This window comes from Pelobates fuscus, chromosome 8, assembly GCF_036172605.1.
Source record: "Pelobates fuscus isolate aPelFus1 chromosome 8, aPelFus1.pri, whole genome shotgun sequence".
In the NCBI taxonomy this organism is placed as follows: domain Eukaryota; kingdom Metazoa; phylum Chordata; class Amphibia; order Anura; family Pelobatidae; genus Pelobates; species Pelobates fuscus.
The window spans coordinates 129271702-129286782 of NC_086324.1; the positions used below are offsets into that span (position 1 = coordinate 129271702).

The 15081-nt window shown below is 46.9% G+C and overlaps 1 protein-coding gene across 1 annotated transcript in view; it reads right to left on the reverse strand.

The window, feature by feature from the left end:
- Positions 1-15081, reverse strand: part of SNX29 (sorting nexin 29) — a 586499-nt gene that overhangs the window by 477405 nt on the left and 94013 nt on the right. The window contains exon 11 of the mRNA XM_063430302.1: positions 9934-10016. Coding sequence (XP_063286372.1) covers positions 9934-10016 — 83 coding nt within the window. The remainder of the gene's footprint in view (positions 1-9933; positions 10017-15081) is intronic.

A 15081-nucleotide genomic window follows, 5' to 3' on the forward strand; every position in this document is an offset into this window, starting at 1 on the left:
CAAACTTTATAATGACAGCATTTCATGATTTCATTTGTGGAGAATTGACAAAAGAATTTCAGAATTGAATAAAAGTAATTAAAATTGTACTTTTTCCAGTCAGACTAGATCGGCCTATTTTTTGTTTCTATTCTCCACAATTTCTGCTTTATAAGAAATTATAGGTTTTTAAATTTCATACAAGGCACGTGCGTTTTTAGGATATAAGTCGAAGTCTGTAAATGATTGTAATGTATTCGACATTGCAAAAGATTTATTAAAACGTAAATTTTACACTTTTGCCATGGGTAGACAAATCCAAACATATGTATTTTCATCACTTCATTTTGGGATTTGGGAGCTACAGCATATAGGCAGCGCCCCTGTCTGAGGCTTCCTGTTTAAACCTTGGACTGCAACAGAAGTTAGGGGGACAGAAGTTCGGATGTATGTTGTGTGAACATCTCACGCCATTTAAGACAGTCTCTTTCAGTTGCACGAACTGTGCTGAGAGTCCACACGGAAAGGCACAGTCCCCAGCCCAGTTCACAGTGCTGTGCTTCGTTTGCCTAGGGTTTACCAACACAGTCCTCAAGCATCCCCTACAAGTCCAGGATTTAGGCATTCCCCTGTTGTGTCTAAACTGTTTTTTTTTTTTCTTTCTAAAAACACCTTAGAAACAACTGAGTAATCCCTAAATCCTGGACTGTTACGGGGTACTTGAGGACTTGGTTGGAAACCACTGCCTTAGCCCAATCTAGGCATACTACAACACATAGTTTTTTATCATGCATAAGTTGAAGTTCTGCAAATTAATATCAAAACACCTAGAAAATGTAGCTGCTTATTACACACTTTTTTCCCTTCTTTTATTTATTTTCTTTTTTTTTTTTTTTAAATCTACATTTTTTAGTTTTCTTGTTTTTTTTACTTAAATGTGAACAACTTTAACAAGTGCTTTATTACAAATTCATCTGGGATTAAAATGTTAAAAACTAGTTTCATTGCGGGGGGCGGGGCCTGGACAGCATGGCGGCTGGACGTGCCTCATGAGAGCTCTGAGCTCAAACCCTGTAATTCAGCCTGATTATAGCTACCCAGCCAGCCAAAAAAGCCACAAATCGGGATCTACCTGCTTCTGGGGCCAGCCGAGGATCCCGGGTTTACTGCCTGCGGGTGCACGGCACATCCGACGGAGCTGGTGGGAGTGAGGCCTAGCAAGGTCACCGGACGGGTGGAGCGGCCGATCCCCCGCTCTGAGAGACCGACACTGTGCCCTCCCAAGTTTGCCTCTCAGCCCTGTTCCCCCCCCCCCCCCCCTATGGACCGGCGGGGGTCATCCCGGTCCACCCTGGCTCGTGTCCCACACAACAGTCTCTCACCCACCTACCCCACTAATCTACAGCCCGGCAGATGCACATAAAATGGCGGCTCGGAACAAACAGCGGGAACCAGACACCCAGCGCCCTGAGACGGCACCTCTGACTCCCGAGCAGATAACGCAGAGGAGACTGGATGAGATATTTGACCGCTTCTGGGCCGCGCTGGCCGCACGCCAAACTGCTGCAGCTCCCCAACGCCGAGAGGACAACAAGGAGGTTGAAAGCCGGGCGGTGAGTGGACCCCCTCTGATCACCCATGCCTCTCCAGCATACAAACCTCCTGGCAGGAGATCACCCAGGCCGAGGGCCACCAGGGGCAGAGCCCCAAGGCATCACCCACACCGGCGGAGGATCGCCTGCAATCAGCGGCAGTTTACCACCAAGACTCCCCGCTTGCCCCTAGCAAGGAAGGGCCGGAACCCCAAAACCCCCCATGTCCGTGGTGAGAGGAAGCATACCAGAAAGCTGGCCTGGGGCGGGAGGGATACCCAACGGAACCACCAGAGTGCTGCAGCCTCCCTAGCCCTCAACACACAGGACTTTCGATTCCCATCTGCGGGCATAGGTTGAACACAATCTCGCCGAGTACAGCCGTACCATAAGGGGTCAAACTTTAAGCACTAACTGTCACTGACGGGACTTCCACACCTTACCCACTGATGCCAGCCTAACTGGGCCCCTTATACGCATGCAAAAAGCGGCTGCCTGATACGTTCTTGTTTAGCACTCGCTCTGCTTTTTAGGTCCTAACGTTAACCAGATCTCTGCCTTGTATATTAGAATGATAGAGATAAACAGCCAGCGGTTCTTACCTGCTTTGATTATACCCATGCCACAGTCTCTAACCTGTACACCCCTATGTACACTGTTGTGGTGTTTAACGCTGTTATGCCTATAAACCACGACGAGAACCAGTACAATAGACGCCATTTCTCAGCTGGTATTTAGCTTGTATTATAAATCGGATGCAAATGCTTAAATTAACCACTCGTGGAACTACGCTTGAAATATCATAACCTTTAGTTTAAATCGTATTTCTTATCTTGACATAACTGTTCCGGCTCTAGCCTGATATTAATATAAAAATGTGCTGTCAAATCGCATGCCATGTTAAACCTACTGTTCTTAATCGGCTTGCTAATGCTGTTGTGGCATCGCAAGACAAAATGTTAAATGTCTTTACATGCACAAGAAAAATAAAGAATTAAAAAAAAAAAAAAAAAAATTTTCATTGCTTCATTTTGGTGCCATTAACACCTCATATGCAAATTAAAGGACCACTCTAGGCACCCAGACCACTTCAGCTTAATGAAGTGGTCTGGGTGCCAGGTCCAGCTAGGGTTAACTAATTGTTTTATAAACATAGCAGTTTCAGAGAAACTGCTATGTTTATCAATTAGTTAAGCCTTCCCCCTTTTTCCTCTAGTGGCTGTCTCACTGACAGCCGCTAGAGGCGCTTGCGTGATTCTCACTGTGAAAATCACAGTGAGAGCACGCAAGCGTCCATAGGAAAGCATTATGAATGCTTTCCTATGTGACCGGCTGAATGCGCGCGCAGCTCTTGCCGCGCGTGCGCATTCAGCCGACGGGGAGGAACGGAGGCGGAGAGGAGGAGGAGAGCTCCCCGCCCAGCGCTGGAAAAAGGTAAGTTTTAACCCTTTTCCCCTTTCCAGAGCCGGGCGGGAGGGGGTCCCTGAGGGTGGGGGCACCCTCAGGGCACTCTAGTGCCAGGAAAACGAGTATGCTTTCCTGGCACTAGAGTGGTCCTTTAATAACTATAACGGAACATAATTTACACTGAAAAGAGACTGAAAGTATGGTATCACTGATAAAGCTGATCTACTCCTATCAAAATCGATTTCCTAACACTCTGTACATTTCTAATACATTCTGCGATCAAAATAGGCCGTATAAAATGAATTTATCAGTCCACAAGTATAACCGTTTTATTGTTAACTAAAACCATACATCATTTGTATTTTAAGCAGGTAAACTTTAAGTCAATAGGAGATGGAAAGAGAACATCAGTGTTCAGAAACCTCAGATGTCAAAAGTTAATTTACAAGAAAAAGATGGCAATTAGTGGTTATTCCAGCTGTAACGGATAGCTGTATTCATCTCCTAATCCCCAGAGAAAGTACGCCAAGTGTTGAAGTACTTTAAGTGTAAAACAGCATGTACAGGTTTTACCCAGACTTGTTAGAGTCAAATTTACTCGCAAAGAATCCCATGGCGACAAGGTTTTTAAAATTATACTTAGCAGAAGAAAAATAAAAAAACATTACAGTTAGACAGCTGGGATTTAAAAAAAAAAAAAAAAAGGAAGAAGAACCAGAGAAAAAGTGAAACCTCCAGATGCTAGAATGGGCACTTCCATAAGAATGGAGCAGCATCAAATAAGTCACATGTACCCGATTATTGAGGGCGAAGGTGTGAAAGAAGGACCATCTCAAGCTCACAGAAGATTAGCATTAAAAGTATAGACGTGTTTTATAGGGCCCTAGGATTCTGAATTTAATTGTAAATGATACGGGAGAGCAGTTTAAGGATTGGCAAAGAGAGAAAGGTATGAGAAAAGCAGTGAATAAAGAAGGCAAATCCAGCTTCCTAGGTGTGTTCAAACACAATGACGACGTTTAAACAAATAATCAAGATCGGGAGATGATCTGTGATTGATGATCAGTGAGTGAACAAACATTGTAGCTGCATCTTGTATGTAGCTGTGTATTGTTTAGTATTGTCTTCAATCCCTATTATTCTTATAATTAGCATTTATAGAGCGCCAACATATTCTGCAGCAATTTGCCATTATAGAAAGAGAGTATTTCGAGGTGAAAAGGCCCCTCTCTCAAACGTGCTTACAATCTATGCGGATTTAAGGCAGGTGGATAATTTAGTTAGGTGTCATGCCTAAAGACACTGGCACACTTACTAGTAACGGGGTCTAATAGGGACACTCGGCACTGCTTCACTGTAAGTAGCCAGACTACATCCGCTGTACTTATATTTGAATAAATCATCGGATTAGAGGCACACAGAAGACCCAGGCAAGGGTCAAATTATATGAAATCTACTTACTGTGGAGGGGGGGGGGGGGGAGGAGGGACAAATTTCACAGGGTAATCCTGGCAAGCACTGCAGACTACAGCAAGCCCTGGAAATCCAGGCTAGTGCAAACATTAATTTCCCTGCAGTCTGATCTCCGACACAACCGGAGATTTCAGCAGTGACCGGCCAAGGAACTTTGCTCCAATAATCCCCAAACCAGGGACCTACAAAAAAATTATTCTGGAGTGAGCGGAAACGTTCAGGAGGCATCACACCCACGCCACTACCGCTGCTCATTCCCAGTACTCGTACACAATGTAAAACAGAAATAAAGTACCTACAGGGAAGGGTTTCTTTATAGTTTTGCTGTAAATTCTGTTCTACCTGAATAGAAGGAGACCACCTCACTGTTGTGTATGCGGTCCGTGACGACAAGGAAAAGCAAAAGTTTTTTATTTTTTATAATTCTTTATTTTTGTGTGCAAATCTTAATAAACAGCTTGCTTAGCCACAATAGCCACAGCAAGAACATTGGATACATATGGATGTGGCATATCAACAAAAGCACATTTTTTCATTAAAACATGCTGTATCAGGTGTACTATTGTACAGTGTTGTGTGGTTTTCAGTCTGCCTAGGTGTGATAGGTGGCTGTGTAGGCTTCTGAGTTCCTAGGCTGGGAACAGAGTGTGAGAGTGTTAAAGTGTAATTGTCTTCCGGGAGTGGAGTGAGCAGGTGTGGGCTGTGTGCTCGAGGAGTATTGTGATTAAGACACCTGATCGGTTTCCTCCCCGGAATTTGATTGTTACAAGGGTAAAATTGTATCGTGTTTACAACGAGTCATGGGGGTATTGGCATAGGGGGCGAGGATTAGGCCCAGCTTATGTGATGTGTCACCCTATGTATGCAGGCTGTCGGCTCCTGACCAAGGGGGCCGCGGGGGGGGGGGGTATTTTGCCACTTACCGTGGTCTCTGTTCTGCCGTCTAAACGGCATGTTCGTGCGGAACCGGAGTCTTATGGAGCCCGGGTGGGTAGGCGTATGGTGCATGTGGAGTTAGCGGATAAGGTATAGTGAGGTGCAATGATAGAGGTAATAAGAGTCCCATCTGTGATCTTCATTCTGGGGTGGCCGATTCTTGCTGGCTCGCCATTCTAGGTACGAAAGGCGTTATGGAAGCCGGATCCCACCTCCGGTCTCCTTGTGCGGCTGCTTTGTCTTGGGGTGAAAGTCCCAGCGTTTCCAGAAAGGTTGCCGCCTCTGACATGGATGGCAAAGTATATATTGTCCCGTCTTTAGTGGCCGCTAGTGAGCCATTCCCTCCCCAGCGGTAACTCAGTCCCGCGGTTCGCAGCAGTGTCGTGACTGGGGTGTATGATTTGCGGTACAACAGTGTGGACCTTGACAAATCCTGGAAGAAGGTCAGGGTCGAGTTTTCGAAGGTGAGTGGCGTTTTACCTTTCAGCCCTGTCAGTATCTGCATCTTGTCAGGTAGGGAACTGCAGCGTAGGATGACATCTCTCACTGTGATGGTTCGGTGAGGTGTAGGGTTTGGGAGGCGGTAAACGCTTTCTATTGTCATCTTCTTGGCCACTGTGTGTGACAGGATTGTGGCTAGCAGTCTTCTGGTGTAATCTGTGCGGGGATACCCCTGATTTTAATGTGGGTCCGCCTCTGTCGGTCCTCCACAGTGGAGAGCCTAATTGTCGTCGCTTGTTGCTGCGCTTGTAGCGTTTTTATAGAATCTGCCATCGCATGGAGCTGGGTCTGTACCTCAGTTAGGGCTGTTTCGTTGTTCCTGACCCTCTCCGACACTGCCCTGACTTCCTTTTTAAGTATGGCTGAGTCAGCCGCCAGCATTTTGTGGATTTCGGCGAGCATCAATTTTAAATCCTTGTCGGTGCAGCGTCGTCGGCAGCATCGGAGGATTCAGTCGCGGGTGTTGGTGAGCGTTGCGGGCTCTCGGGCTCCTGGTATTGGAGCGGTTGATTCCGCCCCGTGTCTGGGTGTTCGATGGTGATGGGCCTAGTTTGCACCGGCCGCTAGAGCATAGCTCCTATATCTCTGCCCTCCGCTGGGGTGTGCGGTTTCTGGGAGCGCCTGCCCATGCTCGGAGTGTAAGTCGGCGAGGCAGGTGGGGCTAGGCTGTGGGGTGTCGCAGCGCTGGTAGTTGCGGTGCCTCCTAGGAAACTCCTGAGGTCTTGCAACGTGTGGTAGGCCCCAGTTTTATATTTCCGTCGTGCCGTCTTCGGTGGTTGAAAGAAAGGCATCGATCGGTTCGCCCTGTCTGTCTGGCACCGGTTGTGCTAGTATGGTGTTTGGATTGGGCTCGGTTCGGCTGATATCCGCAGGATTATGATTTGTTTTTTGGGAGCTTAGAGAAATGGCGTCTGGTCAGGTTGCTTGGTAAGCCCCGCCCCCAACTTTACCAGTCTTTTAAACACATGTACAGAATTAAAACAATCTGCGTACTCTGTTAGTAAATGACCAACCTACAAAAAAAAAAAAAATTCTAAATGAAACGGCAATACTAACAAACACATGTAGATACATGTAAATATGGACTTTTTAAATTAACTTTTTTCTTTACATTTGTTTATTTTCAAGCATACAACTGAAATATTATGGGTTGTGTTTTGTGTCACGCAGGACACATGTTAGATGGGCAATCCCATTAATCTGAGCCAGGGTGCAACCAAACCAGGACCAAGCACCAGGTTCTAACAGCAATAGCTTACAATATAAAGATGGTTTAAGCACTCTACGGTTTAGAAATGGCACATTTATTATAACCCACAGCATATCAATTGACATTGAGTAACATATAACAATAATAAGAACCGTTAATTAATGGGAGTGAAAGGGGGAATAGTTTAGAATGCTTGGGCCCATTGGGTTTTGTCCAGTGGTCATTGAAGTTATTTTTCCCATGCTGTTATGAATGTGGGAATAATTGTTTATGTTGTTCCCGTAATTTGGCATAGAATATGGAGGAGTTTTTTGTTTAGGTGGTTTATTGTGTAAGCCGATGCTTTCCAATTCCGTCAGATCCTGTCCATTTACATTTGATGGTTTAAGTGAACTATTTTTCCCCACCCATGATTTTTATCTGGAAGTATGATAAATATGCCATATTTGTAAGGTTGTATTTGTGTTTCAGAGTGTCATAGCGGTAAGATTTGTTTCTCAGTGATTTGGCTTAAAGTGGTAAACCCTGCTGTTTGCCAAGGCTTGTGGTTAAAGTTGGGGTTGAGTATCGTTAAAGCCCCGATTGGCAGGGCTGAGGACACCTCATTTACCCAGTGCAGAATGTGCCTACATGTGTCCCATATTTTTATGGTAACCTCTGTTGTGGATAGGATGTTAGTCCAAGGCCCTCTGTGTATGCAGCTTCTATTTGTGCCCATGGTTTCAATTTGGTGCCTTGTTGGGACAAAGATCGAGCAGAGTATCGCCGCATGGCGTTATGACTGGTCGCTCGGCACCACCATGCAGCTTTCGTCGAAGGCCTTATAGAGTGTCTTGATTGGTACCCTGGGTTTACATCTCTCCCAAATGAAAGCCTTGAGAGTTTTTTGCGCTTCTCTAATGTAGGTTGCCGGGAGTTTTATAGGTAGAGTTCTGAATAAATATTGGAATTTTGGTAGAATCATTTTTGCGTCAGCTATTCTGCCCGACCACGAGATGTACTTGCCCCTCCAGGTTTGTAGCAGTTGTCTAACCTCTGTTAATTGTTTAATAAGATTTGCTTTGTAGAGATCAGCCGTGGAGACAATTTGGGCTACGCCCAGAAATTGTAGATGATCTGATCTGCAGTTGTAGGGGGTGGTGTTTTTCATTGCCAAGAGTTGGGAGTTGGACATGTTGATGCCTATGGTTTGAGTTTTTGTCAAGTTCAACTTATAGTACGAGCAACAACTATGTTGTTGGAGGATGTGGTGAAAGGCCTGCAGGGAGTTGTGTGGTTGTTGTATAGTTAAAAGGATGTCGTCCTGGAACAGGGTTTATTTGTGTTCCACATTGTGGATTTTTATGCCATGTACGTTGAGGTTGTTTCTGATGTATGTAGTGAGCAGTTCTAAGGCTAGTATGGAAAGCACTGGCGAGAGTAGGCGTCCCTGCCGCGTCCCGTTGGAAAGTTCGAACCGTGTAGAGACAAAGCCGGCATTGGCTACATGTGCTGTTGATATGGGGTATAGAGCTGAGACAAATGATAAGAATTAAATTAACTTTTATAAATATGAGGTCTCTGCCTGTTTACTCTGAAATCCTAATATTTCACTGTGAGATCATATATATGGCTTTCTTGTACCAACTTCTCGCTACCTTCCCAATAGATATGACCTGCTTTCCTTCATCTAGAACAGGCTTCCCCAAACTCCGGCTCTCCAGATGTTGCTGAACTACAATTCCCATGACTCTCAGTCTATCTATTTCATTCATAGAATCATGGGAGTTGTAGTTCAGCAACATCTGGAGGGCCGGAGTTTGGGGAAGCCTGATCTATTACAATGTATTTATTTTAATTAAGACTTTCCCGTTTGACTTGGTATTTATTGTGGTGTAATGCATCATTCCTAATATCTGGTGAAAAGTAAAAGGTGCACAAAGAAATGTGCATCTGCTGTACACCCAGCCGGCCTTATATGTACTAAGGCAGAGTTCTAGCATATGACCGCCCATGCTTTTTTCAGAGTGATACAGACATAAATAATGTGCCGCAGATGATGAACAAGCTTTGATCCTAAACACTTGTTTTGAAGCAGGCGGGCCGAATTACAAATATATATTTGGCTGGCCTACCTCAAGACTCAAGCTGTAGGAGCCAGATCAAAAAGTAAAAAAAGAAAAAAGTCTTGCCACAAAAATGCTCTGAGGACCAGCTCAGCACCAGATGTCAAGTCAAATACACAGACACGCACACACATAAAAAGTCATATAATTGTGCATGCCATAATGCTCAAAGATGTAGAGATGAAATGTTTATGAACTTTACACATTTAACCTTGAGCATTACCACTGTGCCATCTGCAGTAAAGACACACATTTGGAGGCTCTGAGTGGCTGCCTACACAAAATAGTCACCTCAAATTGGCAAGCTAAAAAAAAAACAACACATCTCCTGCACCTGCACACTAGGATTTAGGGATGCCAATGGCATAAATTTGGGGTGGTTTTGCAAACAGCTGCTACGTCCATTTTTTGGTACTCCATGTTGGATGAGTAAAATGACAAGATTAAGGTAAATATATATATAATTTCATCTACACACATGTTAAAGATTTTACTAGCATAGTATATTATATAGAACGTGAACCTGTCTTGCACACAATTTGTAGGGGTCAGGCACATTACAAGGTATTTGAGGGTCTTCGGTAATTGTCTCATATGCAGATTTCTGCTTAGTTGTTGTTTGATGCACATACTGAAAATCCACTTTTCTTCTGACTTTAATAATTAGTACTAATTTTCCAAGCAAACCATCTATAGCTCAGTATTGATTAAACCGAAGAGCATTACTTACTAATAGTTAATGATTCTGGCCCAGACGTTACAGGCATCCTATTGCTCATGACATTTACGGGAGCTGGTGAGCCGGTCTCCATGCTGTGTGAAATAAAAGAACAACGTATCATCAAAATAGTTGGAGACAAAACATCTAGCATGTGTTGAGTCATCATTTTTGATGGCTGAATCAACCTAGCATCACAAAGCATTCCTTTCTGTTGTTCTTATCCGAGGACCTGCAAATTGTGATCCCTGCAACCATTAGTGCTAGTGTGTATTACGGCTTTATAAATCATTAGCATATTACCCTGCAAACAATGACTACTTAAAATGATATAGTTCATTTGACACGCTTGCCCCCACAATGCCAAAGTACAACATAAATTAACAACTTTCTCAGTAATATATGCCAATAATGGAGGTTAATGAGTTTGCAATTACACGGAATATAAAGCTTACATCTTGGTAAATTAATATGAGAATTCTACGTCCTAGATAATCAAGATAAAATAGAAAATGTTTACATAATATTTCCAGGAACATTATTACCTTTAGTCGGGTGAAAATGAGTCACTGTAATGTATTATTTCTCTATGAGCTATATTAAAGAAAATATGGGCTTTGAAGTTTGGTTTCTTTTTTTTTTTTTGTATTTTAAGCAAAAGGTATTGGGATATTGAAAAATGTTATAACGTGTGTTACGGTAGTCACCATCACTGGTAGCAGAAGATCACTTTACAAAAGGTTCCTGTACCCCCGTTTGTGTGCTCTCCTGTCCTGCTGATGCTTGTTACTAACCAAGTGAATTTGGCTATGGAGCCTGTATAGCGCCCTCTGTTGGTAGCAACAACTTTATGCACTACCTGAATAGCAAAGCTTGCATATTCAAGTAGATCTCCATATTGATATTTCTCCAGGCAGGAAAGTTGTTTTTTGTTAATTATGGTCCTTCCCACCCCTTTATAAATGTGTCATTTTGTTATTATTCCTGTATGTTGTCGAATGTGATTTTACTGTATTATTGAGTTGTCGCACTAATCCTTATGTAATTAACATATGGGCTAGTAAAGAAAGATGTATATGTCAGTTCCATTTAGAACTTGTATCCTGTGTAGATTTGTAGGGATCCCATTGAGAGTGTCTTCTCAGTGAGAAGGATCCTTCTAGCCCTGGGATAAGTCAAACGTGCTAGGCCCAAGAGCCGCAATTGCCTTTGTAAACGCAATAGAAATCCCATTGCAGTCAGATGTGGATACCTGCCTGGAAGAAGGGCTGCAGCGGAATAGGCAGAGGGGACAATACCTACCTGGAAGCAGGGTTGCAGCCTGGACGGGTGGAAAAGATCCAAAAGGACCCCAAGTCTAGCTGCGGTACTAAGCTGGGGTTCCAGGGTCCCTGCAAGCAGCTAGGAAGCGGATTGGGTGGAAGTACTCTGTCAGAGTACGGGAGCTCCATCACAATATGGATGCTAAATAGTTAGTTACATAGGCTGACAAGAGACATGCATCCATCAAGTTCAACCATTGCAAGTTCTCACATCGGTTTTTGCTATCGAAAATAAAACAGTTTGAAGAGTTTTCTAATTTTGCAACAAACTAAGAAAAATCCTTCATAAACTCAGAATGGCAGCCAGATATGTCCTTGTTACAATATTAAGCAAATTAAAAATTATATCCCTGAATATTAGGTTTATCCAATTGCTGTTTAAACATCTGTATAGAGGGGGCGGGGCCTGACCAGCATGGCGGACGGTCGCAACTTGCAGGAGCTCCTGAGCAATAAACTCGATCGAACATCGAAACAAGACTCCTGCCGCTCGCAACCTGACTCACAAGGGGATTTAATCACCGCATACGACGACTGGAGCGTTCCGGGAAACCGGGATGCCGACCGCCAAAAACCCGGCAGAGCAGTTGCGGCCCAGAGGGGACCCTGGGCTGGAGATGCGGCCGGTCTTCCGTCCCTGGTCTCTTCCCCCAGCAGGATCGCACAGGGACCCGTTCCCGTTACACTCCCCCCCCCCCCGGGATGGGAGAGATATCGCGTTCCACACTCTTATGCCTAAGGAGTGGATGGGCCCGGACAACTCACACAGCGAAACTGAGAAGAATAACTCGACACACAAGATGGAGGACGCACCCCCCTGCCACAGTCAAACAAAGCATTTAACCACGCAGTGCAGACCGGAGGCCCAGAGAGCCTGGAGGCAAAGCTCGATGCTGTACTAGGGGCTTTCTGGGCAAAGCTGGAGACAAGAGCAGCACACCCCGACTGGGACCCCCAAGTGACAGACCAAAGGCAGGAGGCACGAAATGGCCACAGATTACAAAACGGCCCCCAAGAGTGCCCAGCGCCCACCACAAGCGGCTACCGTCCTCCTAGGCAGAGACTCACCAACAGACTGGCTCACAGGCAGTGAAAACGCAAACAGAGCAAACTTCTCGCAAGGCGCAGAAAGACCTGGACCCGTCCTTGATCTCCCTTGGTGAAGCAGGATTCCCATTCAGCGGCACAAAGAGGCGGACTGTAGCACAGGCCTGGAGACAGGGAGCCTACTTGTCTCACCCCCTATCAGAAGTAAGCCTTGGAGCCCTCGGGGGCCTGACCCACGGAGCACTCCCCATAGCCGACCTGGACAGAGTCTGCAAAACGGGGCCCATTACAGGTATCGGCTGACTTTCTAGCTCCTCGAGACTGGCGCTTCTTATCGTTGCCGAACCCTCCACCATAGCCGACCAACCATACCACGCAGTACCTATCCCAATGACTTTTCCAAAGACTATTCCATCGACTACCCTCGCAACCCTGACAGCACCCGGCTAGCATTGCACTCTGAGAGGAACCGCGGAGCACACTGATCGTCTTCTCGTCACCTTTATGGCCTGCCTGATGACCTCTGTAATGGTCTCTCCACACCGCTGAGTGAACATCACTCATAGGAGTAAAATGTCTTACCCTGGACAGCAGTGGCCTTACAGATATATGTTTAAAGCGGCACTGTCATGCCGAACTTACCTTTCCTCAATCTCTTCCTCTTCTCCCCCTCTCTCGGGATCTGTTATTCTTTTCTTCCTGTCTTCTTTAGTTTTCTTTAAAATCATAAGACAAAGTAGGGACTCTGTCTTATGGAGGATTCCTCCGCTTGACCAGCTCTGACCAGCGGAGGAGCAAAGTGTGCTTCATTTCCGCTGGTCAGAGCAATTTTCCCATGATCCCTAGCTTTCCTCCCAGTTCCCACAATGCTTCCTGTCAGTATTGCCGAACGTCCTGTCACTTAGACAGAACGCCGGCAAAACTGCCGAATTGCATCCTAACAGAATGAGCACTGTTTCTCCATTGGTGTTAGGATGCAATTCGGTACTTTGTTCGGATCGGAATTTCATTCAAATGAATGAAACTCCGATCCTATTCATTGCTGTGGCTGCATCTTGCAGCCGCTTAGTAGATAACTCCCTAATTCCCACGGTATCAGGGAGCTATCTACTAAAAGGCTGAAAGACCTAAATTGGTCTTTCAGCCAAATTTACTAACACTAAGTAAAAATGACTTGGTATTAGTAAATAATATGCCCCTACTCGCTATACCGCGAGTAGGGGCATGTCTAGTAAGCAGTGAGCAGCCTGTGGCTGCTCACTGTAAAAAAAATAAAAAAAAAAATTGCCCCCCACCCCTAAACGACGGGTGGGGGCTGTAAAGTAAAATAAGGGAGGGAGACCTATTGTCCCCCCCCGGCCCCCACCCCTGAGCGGGGGGGGGGGACCTACTGTCCTCCCCCCCGGCCCCCACCCCTGGCCGGCGGGTGGGGGCCATAATGGTAATAAGAGGGGGGGGGACCTACTGTCCTCCCCCCCCGGCCCCCACCCCTGGGCGGCGGGTGGGGGCCATAATGGTAATAAGAGGGGGGGGGAACCTACTGTCCTTCCCCCCCCCGGCCCCCACCCCTGGGCGGCGGGTGGGGGCCATAATAGTAGTAGGGGGGGGGGACCTACTGTCCTCCCCCCCGGCCCCCACCCCTGGCCGGCGGGTGGGGGCCATAATGGTAATAAGAGGGGGGGGACCTACTGTCCTCCCCCCCCGGCCCCCACCCCTGGGCGGCGGGTGGGGGCCATAATAGTAGTAGGGGGGGGACCTACTGTCCTCCCCCCCGGCCCCCACCCCTGGCCGGCGGGTGGGGGCCATAATGGTAATAAGAGGGAGGGGGACCTACTGTCCTCCCCCCCCCGGCCCCCACCCCTGGGCGGCGGGTGGGGGCCATAATGGTAATAAGAGGGGGGGGGGAACCTACTGTCCTTCCCCCCCCCCCGGCCCCCACCCCTGGGCGGCGGGTGGGGGCCATAATAGTAGTAGGGGGGGGGACCTACTGTCCTCCCCCCCGGCCCCCACCCCTGGCCGGCGGGTGGGGGCCATAATGGTAATAAGAGGGGGGGGACCTACTGTCCTCCCCCCCCGGCCCCCACCCCTGGGCGGCGGGTGGGGGCCATAATAGTAGTGGGGGCGGGACCTACTGTCCTCCCCCCCGGCCCCCACCCCTGGCCGGCGGGTGGGGACCATAATGGTAATAAGAGGGGGGGGGGACCTACTGTCCTCCCCCCCCGGCCCCCACCCCTGGGCGGCGGGTGGGGGCCATCATAGTAATAAGGAGGGGGGGCCTACTGCCCCCCCCGGCCCCCACCCCTGGGCGGCGGGTGGGGGCACTAAGTAAATTCCCCCCCCCCCCCCCATCAAGGTGACTAGGGGTGCCCAAGCCCCTAGTCACCCACCCCCCACCCAAATAAAAAATGCCCCTACCTACCCCCCTCACCCTAAAAAATAGTGAGGGGGGAATAAAATTGCTAACCTGTAAAGTAAAATTAAACTTACCATTCGACGTCTTCTTTTTTCTAAAATCTTCATTTTCAGCCCCAAAAAAGGCCAAATAAAAAACCATCATAGCCGTCGAACTAAAAATAAAATAAAAAACCCGAGCGCAAAAAAAAAAAACTCGACGAAAAAGAAAAAACCTGAGCACACATAAAAATAATCCATCTTCACCCATGGAGGGCTCCGCGCAGACTGAGCTCCGCAGGGCGGGGCAAGGCTTATAAAGCCTTGCCCCGCCCTGCAATTAGCCTAAGAACACTCTGATTGGTGGGTTTAAGCCAATCAGAGTGCTCTGTGTCATTTT